Below are 22,920 nucleotides of genomic sequence, written 5' to 3' on the forward strand. Positions count from 1 at the left end.
CTCTACGGTTAGCCAACAACCGCAACCTTACCTCTCATCTGGTTACCACGTTTCCCTCCCCATTCAAGATTTCTCCCGTGCTGCCCCCATTCTCTGGAAAGATGTCCCTCATTCTATCAGGCTATAACTTACCCTGCAAAACTTCAAACGATCCCTTTAAAGACACATATTCAGAAAAGCCTACCCTTCCTCTATCTAACCTCTCCCCTGCCCTTATCTACCCCTCTTCATGATCTATCTTCACTAATTGTAGTATACCTCACCCTCATTCTTCCTTCGTTCCTCATACTACCTGCTCTTACTGATCTCTCCATACAGATTTCTAGTCGTGAGCAGTGCTCTCTAACCCGTGTGTCCTCCTCCTCCTTCTGTTACCTTTGCTTTTGGCTGACCAGCCTCATTTATGCACCTCGACACTAAGCCCCTGCCCTCAGTTCTTCTCTTCTCCCATTGCCTTCGCTGCTCCATCATTGCTCTGATCCTGTTAGATGTGCCCACATTGCTGGGTACAGGTTCAACTTGCTTTAGTTCACTCCCCACTTCTCCTCCTCTACTTTCCTAGTTTCTAATGTTCTAGTATTCACTTATACCTCTATGCCCTGTGCATCTGCTCTCAGCTGAGTTGTTTTTTAGCTGCACATTGTTTTTGTACTGCTTTGTATGCTGTGTTCTGTTTTGCTCTATGCTCTATGTATGGAGCTGTGAACCCTTTGCGGCACCATATAAAATAAAGATAATAATAATAATAACCAACTCTCAAATGCTCCTCTTCTAACACCTGGCTCCTCAGACCCTTATCAAACTTAATGAGGAGGTGGGCAAAGTTTTATAGGGCCTCTGAGGTCAAAATCCTGCAGGTTTTCAGGATGTGTTTCTGGTGGTTTGAGCTTGAACCCACCAAAACTTTGAATAGTAAATCTGGCGGCTTGGAGGTGAAAATTTCCCAATTATTGTTCCAAAAGTAATTATATATTAATATTGCGTTTCAGGGTCTAAGTGTGTGAGGGGTAGGGAGGCACAAACATGGGTTTTAGCAGGTTTATATAAATTGAATACTCTTTTAGGCTCTGATAAGACACTGAGCACTTGTATGTCTGAAGCCACTCAATGATAAATATATTGTTTATACCAAACGGCAGCATTAAAAACAATAGTAAACATTTTAAGTGATCCATTTATTCTGTGTCTAGCCAGTGATTTCACAACAACAATAATGAAGCATTAAATATTAATATGTGGTTACTTATCACTCTCTAATGTACACATTGTAACTGATTCAGAATGGGACTGAAAAATGTGTTGTTATGAATGTGCAGTATGTGCAGAGTAGGATAAATATCTGTACTTCTGATATGGGTGCAGTACATATGAAGAATAACAACCCAAAGACAGCGAGTAGATTAGTGATTGTGCTTGTTGGTTCTAGATGCAGAGAATACATAACTTTTACAATCTGTACCAGCCCACACACACATATATATCTCTGGCTATATTCAATATTGCAGTGTGGTGCCCAATAAACATCTAGGGGTAAATGTATCATACTCCGGTTTCTTCAACTCGCGGGAGTTTGGCGAGATGACAGCTAAAATTGAAGAAACCGGAGTATGATACATTTACCCCCTAATCTAAATTAGTCGTATCATTTTCAGGTATGTTAAATAATGCATCTGGAAGATGACCGAACACACAGGCCAATAGCAATTTTTGCTAACATGCCTAATTACTGATTGCCTAATGACTCATTTAGACCAGATATTTATTGAGCATCAGGCTTGTAATGACCACACTTACAGTGTGCTGTACTGAATGTGATCCGATTACACAGGATATGCGCCTACTCAATCTTGCCCCTCCCCTAATGGACACCCTTGACTGTGTAACCTTTGTGGCATAGTTATAGCAAACCAAGTGGCTACTATGGACGCTCCCATTATAAAGCTCATCTCTGTGCAATGTACAACTGGCATTAGGGGTGCCATCTTTTTAATCAAGTATATTTTCTAGATTTCTATATCTTACAAATACATAAAATAAAAACAAAATAAAAAAAAACAAAATACAGAAAAGGGAAAAAAAACCTGTCAATTAAACAAGAGACCAATTATACACCAATCAGCCACAACATTAAAACCACTGACATGTGAAGTGAATAACATTGATTATCTTGTTACAATGCCACTTACCAAGGAGTGGAATATATTATTAGGTTCTGTGGGATGTTCCCAGTATGCAGCGGTTACCTACCAAAAGTGGTCCAAGGAAGGACAACCAGTGCACTGGTGACAGGGCCATGTGCATCCAAGGCTCGCTGATGCGTGTGGGGAGTGAAGACTAGCCCATCTGATCCAATCCCACAAAACAGCTACTGCCGCACAAATTTCTGAAATAGTTAATGCTGGCTATAATATAAAGGTATTTGAACACACCGTGCATCAGTTTGCTGTGTATGGGACTATGTAGCTGCTGATTGGTCAAAGAGCCCATGCTGACCCTTATCCACTGCCAAAAGTGCCTACAATGGGTACGTGGGTGCCAAAACTGGACCATGGAGCAATGGAAGAAGGTGGTCTGATCTGAGGAATCATGTTTTCTTTTACATCATATGAATGGCAGAATGCATGTGAGTTGTTTACCTGGGGAACAGATAGCACCAGGATGCACTATGGGAAGAAGACAAGCCAGTGGAGGCAGTGTGATGCCCTGGGCAATGGTCTGCTCTGAAATATAGGGTTCTGGCATTCATGTGGATGTTACCTTGACACATACAACCTACCTAAACATTATTGCAGACCAAATACCTGCCTTCATGGCAACAATATAATCTAATGGCCATGGTGTCTTTCAGCAGGAAAATGCTTCCTGCCACACTGCAAAATTTATTCAGGAATGATTTAAGGAACATGACAAAGAGTCCAAGGTGTTGACTTGGCCTCCAAATTCCCCAAATCTCAATCCGATTGAACATCTGTGGGATGTACTAGAAACAGGTCCAAGCTATGGAGGCCCCACCTTGCAAAAGTATCTGTTTCCAGATACTGCCAAAGGTTGTATATATATTGCACCAGGAAAACCTTTTATCCTCATAGGGTCTATGTATAAGCCACTTTTATTAAGTTCTTATATTATAATTATATTCATAGAACCATAGAGGAGGTGCACCCACACATGAAAGTCATATGGATAATCTGATAGGGGAAAGAGAGAAAATGTGTCTACCTGGGCACTCAAAGGTTATGTTTACTGTTTTACATAAAACATAAAACTAGCTTTATTGATATACATTAAGATCATTTACATAATACAATATGTGTTATTTAAACACTGTTAGTGAAATATAAAAAAAGAGAAAAGTGTGTACAAATACATGAAAAACTGTTAAGATCAGGCCCGGCGCTCCCATTAGGCAAGGTTAGGCACTTGCCTAGGGTGCCGGGCTCTGGAGGGCGCCTGGAGGCGCCACAGAATGAACATTACTTTAAAACTGTGCGGCGACCGCTGACCATACCTGTCACGGCCAGTATGTACCAAACATGGGCGCCATCTTGAAATCGGCCAATCGGCCCAATTCCTGTAGAGTTTTTGAAATAAAAGGGTGTACTGCGACTTTTGAATCACCCTGTATACACGAAAACATAGGAACTGGGGTGCAGAAAAATGGCAGCTGGTGCTCTGCCTTGATGAGTCAATATTTGAAATATTTGGCTGTAGGCAGGTTGTTTTCTGAAGGACTGGAGAGCGATACATAAATGAGTGTCTACAAGCAACAGTGAAACCATCCTTGTAAGTTTGGGGCTGCGTTTCAACATATGGAGTTGGGGATTGGAAATACTGCCTGTATTTTTCAATGCTGAGAAATACAGGCAGGTGCTTATCCATTATGCAATACCATCAGGGAGGCATCTGATTGGCTCAAAATTTATTCTGCAGCAGGACAACAACCCCAAACATACAGCCAATGTCATTAAGAACTTTATTTATCATAAAGAAGACAAAAGAAGTCCTGGAAGTGATGATATGGCCCCCACAGAGCCCTGATCTCAACATCATGGAGTCAGTCTGGAATTACATGAAGAGACAGAAGGATTTGAGCAAGCCTACATCCACAGAAGATCTGTGGTTAGTTCTCCAAGACTTTTGGAACAACCTCACTGCCGAGTTCTTTCAAAAACTATGTGCAAGTGTACCTAGAAGAATTGATGCATTTATGCTGTTTTGAAGGCAAATGGTGGTCACCCCAAATATGGATTTGATTTAGATTTCTCTTCTGTTCCTTCACTTTGCAGTTTGTTAATTGATAAAAATAAACTATTAACACCTCTATTTTTGAAAGCATTCTTACTTTGCAGCATTTTTTCCACGCCTGTCTAAAACTTTTGCACATTTTAAAAGGTTTAAGAACCAACACAAAAGAAAGAGAGGAGGAAAAAGAAATCTCACATCCATCTCGTGGGTAATAACACATAGTAGAACCATATTTACAGGATAATCATATTGGAACACAGAGGCAATACTATTCTCAGTACAATAAATTACAGAATATATAATATTAAAACAATAGAATGTGAAAGCAAAAGTAATACACTCTGCTGGATTCTCACAAATCATCACAGACTGAGAATCATTAACTGAGAGATCGACAGTATAACAAGATTCCAAATTTGTTCGCATTTCAGAAGGGAGTTTCTGCTAGTATAGATATATATTTTATGTCCCTCCGTGTCATACACCAGTAAGACCCATTCTGCAAGATTGGGGGGATTGCGTGTCATCCACACTCTGGCAATACAGATGTTGACTAGCATGAAAACATTGACTAAATATTGCAGTCCTCTTGACCACATTAAACAGGCATAGACCGAAACCATAAGTGCCAGGGGTCAAAATATATATATTGACATCAGTGTTGGGGAAAAATCTTCTAACTTTAAGCTAAAAATCCTGTAGAAAAGATGCTATAAAGTACCAGCCCCAACTTTGCATTTGGGAGAGTGCTCTGCAAAACCCCCAAGATTAACTATACTAGAGTCAGATACACCCTGTGTAAAATATAAAATGTTATTTGTTGGTATTTAATGTAAGAGTAGCTTTCTAATGGCTGCTAGTAATGATCTCCTAGGAAACTTAAATTAAGAAACTTCTTATTTAAGTCTCCAGGACAAAACCAAGTTACAATGCAAGGGGTGAAATTAGCTTATTATTTTGCACATAAGTTAAATACTGTCAGTTTTTTCATGTAGCAAATAAATACTTGATATCTTATTTGTACACTGAAATTTAAAGTTGATATTTGTGTGCTACATGAAAAAACAGTCAGTATTTAACTTATGTGCAAAACAGAAAACTAATTTTCACCCCTTGCATTGTAACATGGTTTTGTCCAGAAGACTTAAATAAGAAGTTTCTTAATTTAAGTTCCTTAATGAATCAGGCCCCTAATCCTTATCATGCAAAGCATCCAAATCTGCCTCCCATTTGGTCCTGAGACTCTGTAAAGCATCGTTATTAACTTCTAATTGCAGATAAATATTAGGGATGTGCACCGGCGACTTTTGAGGTCTCGTGTTTTGTGTTTTGGATCCGGATTTTCGTTATTTTTGGGGTTCGGATTTGTCTCGCAAAACACTTGACGAAAGGTCTCGGTTCGGATTTAAGGTTTTGGATTCGGATTTTTTTTGAAAAAAACATAAAAAGTTTAAAAATCAAGTTTTTGGGCTTATTTTCACTCCTACGCTATTATTAACCTCAATAACATTCAATAACAAGCATTTCCACTAATTTACAGTGTATTCTGAACACCTCACAATATAGTTATTAGTCCAAAACGTTGCAACAAGGTATCTTTCTGGACTGCGTAGAGGAATGGGTCACCACAATATATATTAAAAACCCTGAACTTTTATGATTCGCACCAATAAATGTACCTGGACTGCGTAGAGGAGTGGGTCACCACAATATATATTAAAAGCCCTGAACTTTTATGAATCGCACCAATAAATGTACCTGGACTGCGTAGAGGAGTGGGTCACCACAATATATATAATAAGAAAACCATTAACTTGTTTGATTCGCACCAATAAATGTACCTGGACTGCGTAGAGGAGTGGGTCACCACAATATATTAAAAACCCTGAACTTTTATGAATCGCACCAATAAATGTACCTGGACTGCGTAGAGGAGTGGGTCACCACAATATATATAATAAGAAAACCATCAACTTGTTTGATTCGCACCAATAAATGTACCTGGACTGCGTAGAGGAGTGGGTCACCACAATATATTAAAAACCCTGAACTTTTATGAATCGCACCAATAAATGTACCTGGACTGCGTAGAGGAGTGGGTCACCACAATATATTAAAAACCCTGAACTTTTATGAATCGCACCAATAAATGTACCTGGACTGCGTAGAGGAGTGGGTCACCACAATATATATAATAAGAAAACCATCAACTTGATTGATTCGCACCAATAAATGTACCTGGACTGCGTAGAGCAGTGGGTCACCACAATATATTAAAAACCCTGAACTTTTATGAATCGCACCAATAAATGTACCTGGACTGCGTAGAGGAGTGGGTCACCACAATATATATTAAAAACCCTGAACTTTTATGATTCGCACCAATAAATGTACCTGGACTGCGTAGAGGAGTGGGTCACCACAATATATATTAAAAACCCTGAACTTTTATGAATCGCACCAATAAATGTACCTGGACTGCGTAGAGGAGTGGGTCACCACAATATATATAATAAGAAAACCATCAACTTGTTTGATTCGCACCAATAAATGTACCTGGACTGCGTAGAGGAGTGGGTCACCACAATATATTAAAAACCCTGAACTTTTATGAATCGCACCAATAAATGTACCTGGACTGCGTAGAGGAGTGGGTCACCACAATATATATAATAAGAAAACCATCAACTTGTTTGATTCGCACCAATAAATGTACCTGGACTGCGTAGAGGAGTGGGTCACCACAATATATTAAAAACCCTGAACTTTTATGAATCGCACCAATAAATGTACCTGGACTGCGTAGAGGAGTGGGTCACCACAATATATTAAAAACCCTGAACTTTTATGAATCGCACCAATAAATGTACCTGGACTGCGTAGAGGAGTGGGTCACCACAATATATATAATAAGAAAACCATCAACTTGTTTGATTCGCACCAATAAATGTACCTGGACTGCGTAGAGCAGTGGGTCACCACAATATATTAAAAACCCTGAACTTTTATGAATCGCACCAATAAATGTACCTGGACTGCGTAGAGGAGTGGGTCACCACAATATATATAATAAGAAAACCATCAACTTGTTTGATTCGCACCAATAAATGTACCTGGACTGCGTAGAGGAGTGGGTCACCACAATATATTAAAAACCCTGAACTTTTATGAATCGCACCAATAAATGTACCTGGACTGCGTAGAGGAGTGGGTCACCACAATATATATAATAAGAAAACCATCAACTTGTTTGATTCACACCAATAAATGTACCTGGACTGCGTAGAGGAGTGGGTCACCACAATATATTAAAAACCCTGAACTTTTATGAATCGCACCAATAAATGTACCTGGACTGCGTAGAGGAGTGGGTCACCACAATATATTAAAAACCCTGAACTTTTATGAATCGCACCAATAAATGTACCTGGACTGCGTAGAGGAGTGGGTCACCACAATATATATAATAAGAAAACCATCAACTTGTTTGATTCGCACCAATAAATGTACCTGGACTGCGTAGAGCAGTGGGTCACCACAATATATTAAAAACCCTGAACTTTTATGAATCGCACCAATAAATGTACCTGGACTGCGTAGAGGAGTGGGTCACCACAATATATATTAAAAACCCTGAACTTTTATGATTCGCACCAATAAATGTACCTGGACTGCGTAGAGGAGTGGGTCACCACAATATATATTAAAAACCCTGAACTTTTATGAATCGCACCAATAAATGTACCTGGACTGCGTAGAGGAGTGGGTCACCACAATATATATAATAAGAAAACCATCAACTTGTTTGATTCGCACCAATAAATGTACCTGGACTGCGTAGAGGAGTGGGTCACCACAATATATTAAAAACCCTGAACTTTTATGAATCGCACCAATAAATGTACCTGGACTGCGTAGAGGAGTGGGTCACCACAATATATATAATAAGAAAACCATCAACTTGTTTGATTCGCACCAATAAATGTACCTGGACTGCGTAGAGGAGTGGGTCACCACAATATATTAAAAACCCTGAACTTTTATGAATCGCACCAATAAATGTACCTGGACTGCGTAGAGGAGTGGGTCACCACAATATATTAAAAACCCTGAACTTTTATGAATCGCACCAATAAATGTACCTGGACTGCGTAGAGGAGTGGGTCACCACAATATATATAATAAGAAAACCATCAACTTGTTTGATTCGCACCAATAAATGTACCTGGACTGCGTAGAGCAGTGGGTCACCACAATATATTAAAAACCCTGAACTTTTATGAATCGCACCAATAAATGTACCTGGACTGCGTAGAGGAGTGGGTCACCACAATATATATAATAAGAAAACCATCAACTTGTTTGATTCGCACCAATAAATGTACCTGGACTGCGTAGAGGAGTGGGTCACCACAATATATTAAAAACCCTGAACTTTTATGAATCGCACCAATAAATGTACCTGGACTGCGTAGAGGAGTGGGTCACCACAATATATATAATAAGAAAACCATCAACTTGTTTGATTCACACCAATAAATGTACCTGGACTGCGTAGAGGAGTGGGTCACCACAATATATTAAAAACCCTGAACTTTTATGAATCGCACCAATAAATGTACCTGGACTGCGTAGAGGAGTGGGTCACCACAATATATATAATAAGAAAACCATCAACTTGTTTGATTCGCACCAATAAATGTACCTGGACTGCGTAGAGGAGTGGGTCACCACAATATATTAAAAACCCTGAACTTTTATGAATCGCACCAATAAATGTACCTGGACTGCCTAGAGGAGTGGGCACTGGGCACCACAATAAAATATATAAAAAAACTTCAACAGGTCTGCATTACACTACACATACGGCTGCTCCTCCATCCTCTCCATCATATACATGTTGGAGTTTTAGCGTGTGACAACCTCTTGTTTTTGATAATGTCAGTGCATTTTGAATATTTTTCAATTTGCCCCACACCACTGAATGTACTTTATCTATGATACGCATCTATCTATCTTGACTGCGTAGTGTGGTGGCCCCGGTACACAATTTGGTACCGAGGCCACAATATAATTAAAAAACCCTCCACGTGTCAGAATTCCACCAAACAAGTATCTGGACTGCGTAGTGGGGTGGCCCCGGTACCCAATTTGATACCGGGGCCACAATAAAATAAATACACCCTCCACGTGTCAGAATTCCACCAAACAAGTATCTGGACTGCGTAGTGGGGTGGCCCCGGTACCCAATTTGATACCGGGGCCACAATACCTCCTCCAAACATGGTACAGACAATTCGTCATTGAGATCCCATCAAGTATGTTAAAGACAGACAGGGTCGAAGTGTTATTGGTTGACTTTGTAAACCAAAAAACTGTCCCTGTTGCACATAGTCGTGCAATGAAGACTGACTTTTTCATTTAAAGGCACCATCTTTCAAGTGTAGTGTTTGTAAGTCTAAGTCATATTGTACTTTTGGTAAAATTGGTTTATTTTGTTCCTCTTTATGGTAACTACTAATAGAATTAAAGTATTAAATAGAAGCGGCAGTTCCTCTTTATGGTAATTAGTAATAGAATTAAAGTATTAAATAGAATTAAAGTATGAAATAGAATTAAAGTATTAAATAGAATTAAAGTATTAAATAGAGTGGTATAGAGTTGTAGTGTGGTATAGATAGAGTGGTCCCCACAATATAATAATAAAACCCTCAACTGGTCTGAATTCCACCGAACAAGTATCTGGACTGCGTAGTGTGGTGGCCCCGGTACACAATTTGGTACCGAGGCCACAATATAATTAAAAAATTGGGCATCAACTGTCACCGTTGTTTAATATCTGATACACCTAAATATGGACTGCACAGTGGAGTGGCCCCGGTAGTAAATTTGGTGCTGGGGCCACAATACCTCCTCCAACTTCCAAGTGTAGTGTTTATAAAGACAGACAGCGTCGAAGTGTTATTAGTTGACTTTCTTAACCCTAAAATTGTCCCTGTTGCAAATATTCGTGCAATGGACAGTTACTTTTTTATTGAAAGACTCAAGCTTTCAAGTGTAGTGTTTATAAAATATAAACAACAATACAGTAGTTTTAGAGCACGTCAATACCTCTTGTTTTAAATTATGACAGGGCATTTTACTTTTGGTTTAATTTCTTGAATTTTTTTAAATTTGGTTTTACTTTTTGAACATGGCAAACGACTCTTGATTGGTCATATAATGCAAAAAAAAAAAGGTCCAAGATGGAATTGTCCTTGGGCCCTCACACCCACCCTTATGTTGTTGAAATAGGACATGCACACTTTAACAAACCAATCATTTCAGCGACAGGGCCTACCAAACAACTTTGGCTGAAATGATTGGTTTGTTTGGGCCCCCACACCAAAAAAGCTATTCATCTCTCCTTGTACAGACTAAACAGGCTCTACTGAGGCAAGATGTCGTCCTCATCCTCAACCTCTGATTCCTCTCCCCCTACAGTGTGTACTTCCTCCTCATCACACATTATCAATTCGTCCCCGCTGGACTCCACAACCACAGGTCCCTCTGTAGTATCTGGAGGGCAGTGCTGTACTTCATTGAGGAATTGATTATTCATTTTTATAAACATCATTTTTTCAACGTTGTGAGGAAGCAACCTCCTTCGCCGCTCACTGACCAGGTTCCCCGCTGCACTAAAAACTCTTTCCGAGTACACACTGGAGGGGGGACAACTCAGGTAAAATAGAGCCAGTTTGTACAGGGGCTTCCAAACTGCCTTTTTTTCCTGCCAGTAACAATATGGACTGTCTGACATGTCTACTTGGATGGTGTCAGCAAAGTAATCATCCACAATTTTTTCTATTGTGACAGCATCCAATGCAGCGAGAGTAGACATATCTGCAATGGTTGGCAGGTCCTTCAGTCCGGACCAGATGTTATCAGCATCCCCGCCAGTGCCTCTTTTGGGAAAACTGAGCTTTTTCCTCGCAGCCATAGATGTGGAAGAAAATGAGGGTGGAGCTGTTGGCATGTCACGGTCCTCTTCAGAGGACAATCTCCTGACCAGCAGGTCTTTGCACCGCTGTAGACTTGTGTCCGCCGGAAACAGAGACACAACATACGCTTTAAACCGAGGATCGAGCACGGTGGCCAGAATGTATTCCTCTGACTTTAAAAGAGTGACCACCCTCGGATCCTGGCAAAGCGTACGAAGGGCTACATCCACAAGAGCTACATGCTTGGTGTAATCGCAATGGCTTACCAGCTCCTCCCTCACTTTCTCCAGCTGCTTCTGCAACAGCCTGATCAGGGGAATGACCTGACTCAAGCTGGCAGTGTCGGAACTGACTTCTCGTGTGGCAAGTTCAAATGGCTGCAGAACCTTGCACAACACGGAAATCAGTCTCCACTGCGCTTGACTGAGGTGCATCCCCACTCCTTTGCCTATGTCGTAGGTGGATGTGTAGGCCTGAATGGCCTTTTGCTGCTCCTCCATCCTCTGCAGCATATAGAGGGTGGAGTTCCAGCGCGTCACAACCTCTTGTTTGAGGTGATGGCAGGGCAGGTTCATGCTTTTTTGATGTGCCTCTAGTCTGCGGTAGGCACTGGCTGAATGCCGAAAGTGTCCAGCAATTTTGCGCGCCACCGCAAGCATCTCCTGCACACCCCTGTCACTCTTGAGGTAATGCTGCACCACCAAATTAATGGTGTGGGCAAAACATGGGACGTGCTGGAAATTGCCCATATTTAATGCCCGCACAATGTTACTGGCATTGTCTGACACCACAAATCCCCATGAGAGTCTAAGTGGGGTAAGCCACTGGGAGATAATTTCCCTCATTTTCTCTAATATGTTGTCAGCGTTGTGCCTCTTATTAAAGCCTGTAATACACAATGTTGCCTGCCTTTGCATGAGCAGCCATTTTGTAGATGCTGCTACTGATGCAGCTGTTGCTGTTGCTGCGGAAGGGGATGCATCTACCCAGTGGGCTGTCACAGTCATATAGTCCTTCGTTTGCCCAGAACCACTTGTCCACATGTCCGTGGTTAAGTGGACAGTGGGTACAACCGCATTTTTAAGAGCACTGAGGACACTTGATCGTACTTCTCTGTACATTTTTGGTATCGCCTGCCTAGTGAAGTGGAATCTCGAGGGGATTTGGTACCGGGGACACAATACCTCCATCAACCCTCTAAATCCCACTCCACTGATGGCGGACACCGGGCGCACGTCTAACACCAACATTGCAGTTACAGCCGCAGTTATACGCTTTGCAATAGGGTGACTACTATCGTATTTTGTGGTCATGGCAAACGACTGTTGGACGGTCAATTGTTTTGTGAAAGACTTAGCGGTCTTACGACTTCCCCTCTGGGAAGATGACCGACTAACAGCAGCAACAACAGCAGTGGCAGTAGTAGGCGTACCGCTGCAGGATTCCTCGGATGAATCCCGTATTGAGGAGGACTCAGTCTGGCTGCTGACTTGGGCTGCAGGACTGAATCTGATGGAGATTGTGGAGGAAGTTGACGAGGAGGGTGTTGCTGGTGTGTATCCAACTGGACCACGGGATTTAGGTGTCCCTGTACCGATGGGGGTCCTAGCCCCAGTTCCTGAACTAACCACTGAACTATGAAGTTTATTCAGGTGACGTATAAGGGAGGATGTTCCTAGGTGGGCAAGATCCTTACCCCTGCTTATTTGAGCTTTACATAAGCTACATATGGCCATACATTGGTTGTCTGGATTTGGATAAAAATAACTCCAGACCGAAGAGGTGCATTTTTTGGTCTTCTGACCAGGCATGACGATGGGCTTTTTCATCCCATGGACATCAGCTGTTTCCCCCCCTGGTGCCTCATTTACAATAACCACATCACCATCCTCATCATCAAGTTCCTCCACAGCGCCAGCTACATCATCAATAGCCTCCTCCCGAGCCACCTCTTCCCGTACAGTGATGGGAAGGTCAGGCTTGACAACCACCAACATCCTTGGACTCGCCTTGTGGATTTGTGATAATTTCTCTTTAGAAGGCAGAGTTGTTTGCTGTTTTGTTGCTGACAGCATAACTCTCTTCAATTTTTTGTAGGGGGGGGGAGGAGGAGGAGGGCTAAGATCCGTGGGTGAAGCTGAACCACTAGTCATGAACACGGGCCAGGGCCTAAGCCGTTCCTTGCCACTCCGTGTCGTAAATGGCATATTGGCAACTTTACGTTTCTCCTCAGATGATTTTAAGTTTCTCTTTTTGCTACTTTTTCTTAACTTGGGCTTTTTGGATTTTACATGCCCGGTACTACGAGATTGGGCATCGGGCTTGGAAGACGACGTTGATGGCATTTCATCGTCTATGTCATGACTAGTGGCAGCAGCTTCAGCATTAGGAGGAAGTGGGTCTTGATCTTTCCCTACTTTATCCTCCAAATTTTTGGTCTCCATTATATGTAGCACAAGATACTGCAGAATGTGTGAACTTGGTAATATTGCAGTACCAATGGACTTATACTGCTGTATTGGTTTTGCAAATTTGGTTATAATTATTATATTTATTTTTTTTTTTAAATTTTTTATTTTTTTTTACTTTTTTTTTATTTTTAAAAAACTTGGGAATAATGGGGAAATAACTATGCCCTTAGAAGCACAGAGCACAGGACACAGCACCACTGGACTGAACAGGACACGGCACAGGACCCAGCAGCACTACGGAACTCAGCAGGACAGAGCACAGGACACAGCACCACTGGACTGATACTGCAGAATGTGTGAACTTTGTAATATTGCAGTACCAATGGACTTATACTGCTGGATTCGTTTTGCAAATTTGGTTATAATTATTATATATTTTTTCTTTTTTTTAATTTTTTATTTTTTTTTAATTTTTTTTTATTTTTTAAAAACTTGGGAATAATGGGGAAATAACTATGCCCTTAGAAGCACAGAGCACAGGACACAGCACCACTGGACTGAACAGGACACGGCACAGGACCCAGCAGCACTACGGAACTCAGCAGGACAGAGCACAGGACACAGCACGACTGGACTGATACTGCAGAATGTGTAAACTTTGTAATATTGCAGTACCACTGGACTTTTACTGCTGAATGTGTGAACTTGGTAATATTGCAGTACCAATGGGCTTATACTGCAGGATTGGTTGTGCAAATTTTGTGGTAATTAAAAAAAATTAAAGTAGTTTTTGGTATTTTTTTAAAAAACTTTTTTTTATTTTTTTAAACACAGGGGAATATTGGGGAAATAACTATGCCCTTAGAAGCACAGAGCACAGGACACAGCACCACTGGACTGAACAGGACACAGCACAGGACCCAGCAGCACCACTGACCTCAGAAGGACAGAGCACAGCACACAGCCCCACTGGACTGATACTGCAGAACACAGCACAGCACAGCACAGCACAGCACAGCACAGCACAGCACAGCACAGCACAGAACTAAACAGCACAGCACGAGATCTACCAGGACAGAGGACCACCTAACACACCCTCCCTCTACCCTGATCAATGCCCGAGTGAAGATGGCGGCGACTAGCGGGGAATTTATAGGATCCGAGTATCGCGAGATCCGACAACGGGATTATGAGTCAGAGCCTCAGTTTCAGATTTGAATTTGGCGCCAATACCCGGATCTGTCTCGGATCCGACTCGGATCCGCAACGTTCGGGTGGGCTCGGATTTCATAAATCCGAGTGCGCTCATCCCTAATAAATATACATAGTAAATGAGATGTCTTGAACCCCTGTGATTGCAGAAGCGTCCTACAAGTAGCTTTATTTTTTTACCAATGTTTTTCTGTGGAACTGAATGGTCAGTGCATGTCGTAATTGCAGGTAAATGAAGAACATTATTCTGGGGAGACTAAATTCTACACTTAGATCTTAGATAGGAGTGGTAACAATAAATGGATGATAAATATATTTTTGGGGATCTTTTAAGTTTTACTGTAGGGTGCAGTAAGTTGTAGTTGTGTCTCTGTGCAAAATAGCTAAAGTTGTAAAAATATTTAGTTATAAACAGGACAGTTTATGAATTGAGTCAAATCAGGTGTAAAATAATTGGAGTGTTTACCATGCTCCCCCTGTCACAAGTTGTTAGGAGGGAGGGGGCTTTCTACAGGCAGTGATGGAGAGCTAGGAAGATTTACTGTGCAGAAAAGTAAAAGTGATGGTACTGCACCTCATACTCCTGCAATCATAGCTTTCTGACTTGTAGCAGACAACATTAGGACACTGTCCTAAAGATGTGGGAGGGATATGTGTATAGATGCAGCCGAGTGTAAATCGATAGCCAGAGAAAAGTATTGCCAGTTATTAACATCAACTGTCTGGCGTTATCTTCAGTGTGTAAAATAAAATATAAAACAGTAAGGCCCTCGCCCCTAAATAAATAACTAGAACTAGTGCTATAGCCTGGGGCTGGTTGCCATTGATGCTTATTGAGCATGCCTCCCCACTAAAGCGGTCTCAAAAACCCAAAGGCTAAATATAGTATTAATGGCACTATATTGGAAACTACTCAGGAGAAAAGGGATCTAGGAGTGACTATTTCAGGTGACTTAAAGGCAGGTAAGCAGAGCAATGAGGAAGGCAAGTCAGATGCTTGGTTGCATAGGGAGAGGAATCAGTAGCAGAAAGAAAGAAGTAATAATGCCACTGTATAGGTCATTGGTACGGCCTCATCTAGAATACTGTGTTCAGTTCTGGAGGCCATATCTCCAGAAGGATATAAATACATTAGAAACTGTACACAGAAGGGTAACTCAATCGGTGCATGGCCTACAGCACAAAACTTACCCGCAAAGACTAAGATCTCAATATGTATAATTTGGAGCAGAGAAGGGAAAGGGGGGACATGGTAGAAATGTAGGGTAGTGGATAAGTGGAATAGCTTCCTGTCAGAGGTGGTAGAGGCTAATACAGTAGAGCAATTTAAACATGATTGGGATAGACATAAGGATATCCTTACAAAGAACAAAAGATCAAATAGGGTTTAAGGCTACCATAGGTAAATAAGGGCAGATTAGATGGGCAAAGTGGTTCTTATCTGCAGTCAGATTCTATGTAACACCAGGTTTGCCAAACTGGGTTGGTGCTCGAATGGGCAGCACGGTGGCTAAGTGGTTAGCACTTCTGCCTCACAGTACTGGGGTCATGAGTTCAACTGCCAACCATGGTCTTATCTGTGTGGAGTTTGTATGTTTTCCCCGTGTTTGCGTGGGTTTCCTCCGGGTTCCTCCCACACGCCCACAAAACCAAACTGGTAGGTTAATTGGCTGCTATCAAAATTGGCCAAAATTGTGTCTGTGTGTGTTAGGGAATTTAGACTGTAAGCTCCAATGGGGCAGGGACTGATGTGAATGAGTTCTCTGTACAGCGCTGCGGAATCAGTGGCACTATATAAATAAATGGTGATGATGATGTTTGCACTGTGGTCCTGCATTTTTGCAGGTTTATAAATCACCCTGCTAATTACTAATTGAAGGCTACGCTAATAAGCTTTATCCTAGTGAACATAAATAAAAACATAAGTAGTTTTAAAACCAATATATTATAAACCCTGCTTACTTACTATTGTCCTAGTTTATTTCTTTTGGAGTTGGTCTAATGGTCTGATAGAGCTCTTTAAAGTAGAATCAAATATGAAGACATAGTATATATATTTATATTGTGCCATAGCGTAAACAGTAGTTTCTCACACTATCATTAAAAAATCTAATCTGTATATGCTGCCATTTTTTTGTGAAACCCCACTCCTATTATATATAATGCATGCTGCAGCAGACTTTTTTTTAACCTCTCAGCCCTGTTGAAACTTCAATCGAGCATAGGTAACTACAATGGGGGCCCAGCAGTTCCATGATTCTTACTCGCTGTATATGCAGACATGAACCAACCACATAACTGGTCTAATATAAAACACATATATGAATAAGCGCCTTATAATAGACACCTTAAACAGAGTAGATTTATCAAACCTTCGAAAATGGAAAAGTGGAAGTGATGCCCATAACAACCAATCAGATTCTAGCTATCATTTTCTAGAAAGTACTAGATAAATGATAGCTAGAATCTGATTGGTTGCTATGAGCAACACCTCAAAATAAGGGCTATAAGAACACCCCTCAGCAGAACTTTATTAAACATGACAATTGGGACAACTGGTTAGGAGATAAATTTGAAAGGACAAATACAAGGATCTTGTCTGCTATTTATTTGCAGCTTTATTTGTATTTTTAATTACAACACAATAAAACAATGGTAAATTACAGAAGATGCAATAGTATAAAAAGCCATTGACCCTTCCCTTAAGACACTTACAGCAGACAACTGCCCCACCCCCAAACAGCCCTCCTCAAGAGAAACATAAAATAAATATTAATAAATAGAAATGAATCACTGCACAGCCTTTACCACTTTGACTGTTGAAACGAAAAACACTTGTCCTGTAACACAGGGGCTTGCAATCTGTTCTTGTGGTGAACAGTCCCAGCTGCCTACCCCTGTGCTAGCATTTCTTTTTGTTCTTATTTTAGGAATGACACAGTCAAAGAGATAAAGCATTGTAAACACATGTTTTTAGTTGGAAAAAAGTAAAATCATGTTTATGGTACAATACATTAAAATAATAATAATTATAATAATAATAAAATTATGCCCCTTTGATTATGTATTATGGGGATACGACAGCTTTCTGTCATTAATTTTGTTCCTTAAAATAAATGTAACCTCTTTTTTTTCTCTGTGCAATGACTTCAGGTATTAAAATACAGCCTATGTAAATAACATACTGTTTATGTATTGATTACAAATAACCAATTTAAATAGTTAGTCTAAGCACTACAAACGTTTGCCCGGTTATATCTCACAGTCTTGATACACGTTAGCACCAGCTTTGCATTTGCACACAAACAAGTTTTTGTGTTTGTCAATAAAAGCAAAATAGAATATTATATCTATCGGAGCCTAAGTGACAGAAAAATAAAACATATCTGATACAGGAAAACTAATGCAAACAACATTTTAGTATAATATAAATAACAGAGACCTTCCCTTTCAATATTCTATAATGTAACTTTTTCTGCCCATTAATTGTCAATCTCATGTCACTTAAATATCTGTAACTTTGCTAATCCTTTAAGGTTAAAGCCTAAAAATACTGTGTTTTTTTTCTATTTATTAATATGTAAGACTCTGTGTTTTTTTTAATAATGCAAACATAATAATAATAATCTTAAAATCCACTTTACTTTTAATAAGTGCCTATTTCCAGCATCCCCCCCCCCTCTCAGAGACAGGCATGTAGGGTACATACTATGTACCAAGGATCCCATCTTTTAAAATAGAATACGGGAACATCCATGTGGAGATTGTACAGGTCATAAAAGCCACTACATCAGTTGGGACAACATGAAGTAGCTTGAGGGCTGCAGAAGCATTACACGCTTCCTTTTATGTGCCAAAATAAAGTTACCATCTCTGCACACTGTAGTTTGCCCCACAACCTCTTTGAGATAAATATATAATACTTGTCCACTCTCCTGGAATGACCGGGGGACTCCCGAATTACAGGTAGGTCTCCCGGACTCCCGGGAGAGAAGGCTATTCTCCCGCCTCCTGCCCACTTTCTAGTGAAGCAGGCAGGATGGAAGCCCCGCCCTCCTCCGTTCTCACGTCCCATCTCCCCTCCGGGATCTCCCAGAGGCCAATTATGGAATGCTGATAAGTATGAAATATATTTATTCAAATGCATTCACATCATGAAATGGATCAAGAAGCTTTAAACAAAAGCATGTTAAACAAGTTAAACACATGCTATTTGGTACAAGAATTCATATTTTCAGATCAGTTTACATGGGCTTGACTTGCATTAGAAACGCATCTTAAACATAGATTTTTAACACCAGTATGTACGTAGCTTATCAGTTATAGTGACCTATTCCCACTTGTCTGATTCCTAAGCAAGTGAGCATTCTAAGATCAAATCCAGTAGAAAAAAAGTGTGACTGCTTTGGAAAAATCAGGCAAATGGGATCCCACTATATAGGTGCCTGCAAGTAAAGAGGCATTAGTGATGTCACTACCGTCTGCTTTACCATAAGCTCCACCTTATAGCTAGGTACATTAATTCTGGGTATAACTTTCCCTATTGTAACAAAATCAATAATACTTTATCATTAATAGTTGATTTTTAAATGGCTTTAATTATCCATTTGTGGCACGGTGTGGAGTGTAGATGGTGCCATGTTTAAAGTTACCTACTGTGCAAATCTGAGACTGTGGGCTAAGTACTTCCCCCTACTTTACTTCCACGTGTACACCACAATGTCAACAATACATTGCTCCATCAAAAATAAACCAAAAAAAAGATATCCAAATTAGTCATTATTCTTAGCATACATTAACTATAATGGATTCCTAATTTTAGGTCTAAAATAAATGCATGGGTAATTTAAGATAATTGTGGTTTAGTAAAAAACAGTATGTAAAATCTTTTAAACCAAAATAATAGGAAACATCATTTTTAATGCTAAAACTTTATTGACATATTACTGCACACAATTGTTTTGCCATTTTAAAAACACAGTGTAAGATAGGAATGGGCCTCTTTTAGCACTGTTCTTGCCGAACTACATGTCCCATTATTCTCCCGAAGCTAAACTGTCCGCTAAGGACCATGGGAAATGTAGTTCTACAACAGCTGGGATGCTAACGGTTGTCAATGTCTTGCGCAAGCAGTCGGAATTTAGGGAACTGGGAAACAAGCAGCATCATTGCCTTTAACTTGTTATTGCCACGTTTTACACCAGTGTTGAGGCAGTGATACTACGCACTGTATGCTGACATGGATTCATGTACATTCTAGACAACAATGTACATACTTCCTCTCAAAATTCAAATAATGTACTTTGGAATTAAAATATACGTTATAGGGAAATGTGAGCATATACTCACATCACATTTGTTATAACTTTACTACAGAAACTAAATTTTAGAAAGAAAAAGGTCACAACTTGCATTCTCCATACATCTTATATAGCCGTTTCTTTGTTAATTTTAGCTAAAGGTCAGAGGGCACAAACAGCAAGAAGAGCAGTTCTGCGTAACACAGCAAGCGTTTTTTTTTTGCTTTTTTTTTTTTTAAATAAAAAGACAAATGTTTAACTCAGTAATGACAGTCAACAGGACACTAACACAATTCAGGTTAAAGGCATACTGTTTCCATAGAACAGTTATTCCCCTACATGCCGACTTTCAGAAGAAGCCAGGTGAGCACACTGCGACTGCATTCAATATTACCTTCATTACATGTTTATAGCATAGTGCTGGTAAATGTAGAACACTGCAAAAAGCTTTTTTATTTTATATTCAATAGAGTTGTCAATTGTTGACTTTTCTCTAGGTAAAAATAAACTACAAAGAAAGCAAAAAGACCCGACTCCGCAGGTCAGATGGAAATGATGACAGCACTTTCAGTATGTAACACACTTGACATGAAAATGCTTTGGTGCTCATCCCCCTCTGGTACTGCCCCTGATGAGGTCAGGTCACTTCCTCACCCTTTGAGAACTATAGTGAACATGCAGTTTGAGGACATTATATTGCAGTACATGCAGTATTCAGATTCTCCTCTAGTGTCGGCAGCATGTGTACCTGGATGTACTCATATAAGGCAATTTATATATCCGTGCAATATAGTTCAAACTTACAGTGGCCACCTTCTGTAGATCTCAACATGTTTCCTACTGCAGCCATTTCTTTAAAAGCATTGCCTTCTTTATAATGAACCATAACTCACATTACATGTCCTCTATTCGACCTCTCTGTTCTATAAGAATTTTTTTTAGAAGCTGTTGAGTTATTATTTTATCAAAATACTGTGGTCTGTCTATTTCAAAACCTATTTAATTCTTCTGCACTTTCATACAGCAAGCAGGCCGAGTCCATCAGAATCTGAAAACTGATACAATAGTCCTCAAAGGGTTACAGACACATAATACTTGTAGCAATTTTCTTCTCAACATGACGACCATTTTGCCGCAGCTCATTGCAATCCGCTTCGGAGACATTCTGCTTCCTGCCAGGCTTTCAAATGAGTGTTCCTGTCAGACCTACTGAATGTCCTAGGCAGTTGAATATAGCTTGATCAAATATAATGATGGAAAAAAAAAAGAAAAATAAAAGAAAACAGAAAAAACAAAGTTTTTTTTGTTCAGTATATTAATGACTATAAATGTGTTAAAACATTTTGGACAAAGCTCAGAAAAAAGTTGTATAAAACACAAAATGAATGTATCATTAAGGCTGTTACTATATTGCAGAAATTTTGGCCCCTTGTTTGTTGGAGAAAAAGGCTGTCCAAACAGTCTCAAGGTCCCACGTAACTTTGTTCTCCCACAAGTTTTATTGTGGGCACCTATCCATAGCAGACAGAGCATCAATCCTCTTTGGAAACAAAGCTGTTTTGGGTCTTCAGACACTGCTGACGGTTCATTTTGGGGTGACTCTTGTTCGCACCTTGCAGCACTTATCTTTTCAAAGAGGATCTGGTATTTTCAAGACTAAATAAACAAAAAATAATAAAATGAAAAAAAAAATAATAATCTTCATTAATTCAGGAAAATAATTTTGTTCGTCCTCTTCGTTGTTACTCCCGAAAGCAAGCTCTACCTCCAGAGAGCAGAGGAAAGGCCTAAAACGGAATGACAAAGAAATTCAAAAAACTGGAGGGACGGCAGAAACTGGATTTCATGGAAGCTCCCCAGATGATTGAATCCCCACTCAAGTGCAGGACACCAAACCTCTTGGGTTGGAAAGATCAGCTGTATGACCCTGCCTCACAGATGCCTGTGTCTAGCTAGGCAACAGCATAATAGCTCTGATGTTGAATCTCAAGTAACCTCAAATTCTTATGAGCAGAATCCCTATATCACACCCACTCTTGCATAGAGCGTTTACAGTACAGTATGTGGCGGGGTGTTCCTTTCCTTTTGAATTGAAACACAGTGTAAACCAAAACAAGGAGGCACAGGGCCAGGATACAGGGGATTACAATAGCTATGGCTTTCACAGTGCTGGCTGTGTTGTCCAGCTTCATGACAATGTCTACATCATCTTGAGTACTGGTTCGATCTTTGTCTCGGTCAACTGGGCTGTCACATCCCATGAAATCTTTAAGGATAGATCGAGGGTATCCAGGTTCTACTCTGAGTCTCTGGTTGTGAAATTTCCAGTATTCTTTTCCTTTATAAAAGTAGGTGAAGCCTGAAAAAGGGAATAAAGGTAACATTTTAGAGTGCAGTATTCACATAAATGCATTTTGCTCTGATTCCACTAATTCCATTGTTATCAGGGTGTAAGCTAAATGAGGTCCATTAGTTTTATTATATTGTTTATATAGGGATAATTATATTACAAAGAGCAGTACAGAGAATATACAATCATTCACAATGCTTCTATACTAAATTCCCTACCACACATACAAGGCTGTATTTTCTCAGAAGCATATTAACCCCCCAGTATGCTTGGATTGTGAGAAGAAACCAGAGGAACTGGATGAAACCCAAGCAAACATGGAATTTCACAAATTTCACATAGATAGGGCCTTGATTGGAAATGAACCCATGACCCCAAGGCTGTGAGATTTCATTGCTAACCACTGGGCCTCCATGCTGCCC

At 40.2% G+C, this 22,920-nt stretch overlaps 1 protein-coding gene across 1 annotated transcript in view; it reads right to left on the minus strand.

Moving 5' to 3' along the window:
- Positions 1 to 17,443: 17,443 nt before the first annotated feature.
- The window catches only part of MMP16 (matrix metallopeptidase 16), a 205,363-nt gene continuing 199,886 nt past the window's right edge, over positions 17,444 to 22,920 (minus strand). Inside the window, exon 10 of the mRNA XM_075213754.1 lies at positions 17,444 to 22,507. Coding sequence (XP_075069855.1) covers positions 22,173 to 22,507 — 335 coding nt within the window. The 3' untranslated portion in view covers positions 17,444 to 22,172. The remainder of the gene's footprint in view (positions 22,508 to 22,920) is intronic.

The sequence above is a fragment of the Mixophyes fleayi genome, chromosome 5 (assembly GCF_038048845.1).
Source record: "Mixophyes fleayi isolate aMixFle1 chromosome 5, aMixFle1.hap1, whole genome shotgun sequence".
Classification (NCBI taxonomy): Eukaryota; Metazoa; Chordata; class Amphibia; order Anura; family Limnodynastidae; genus Mixophyes; species Mixophyes fleayi.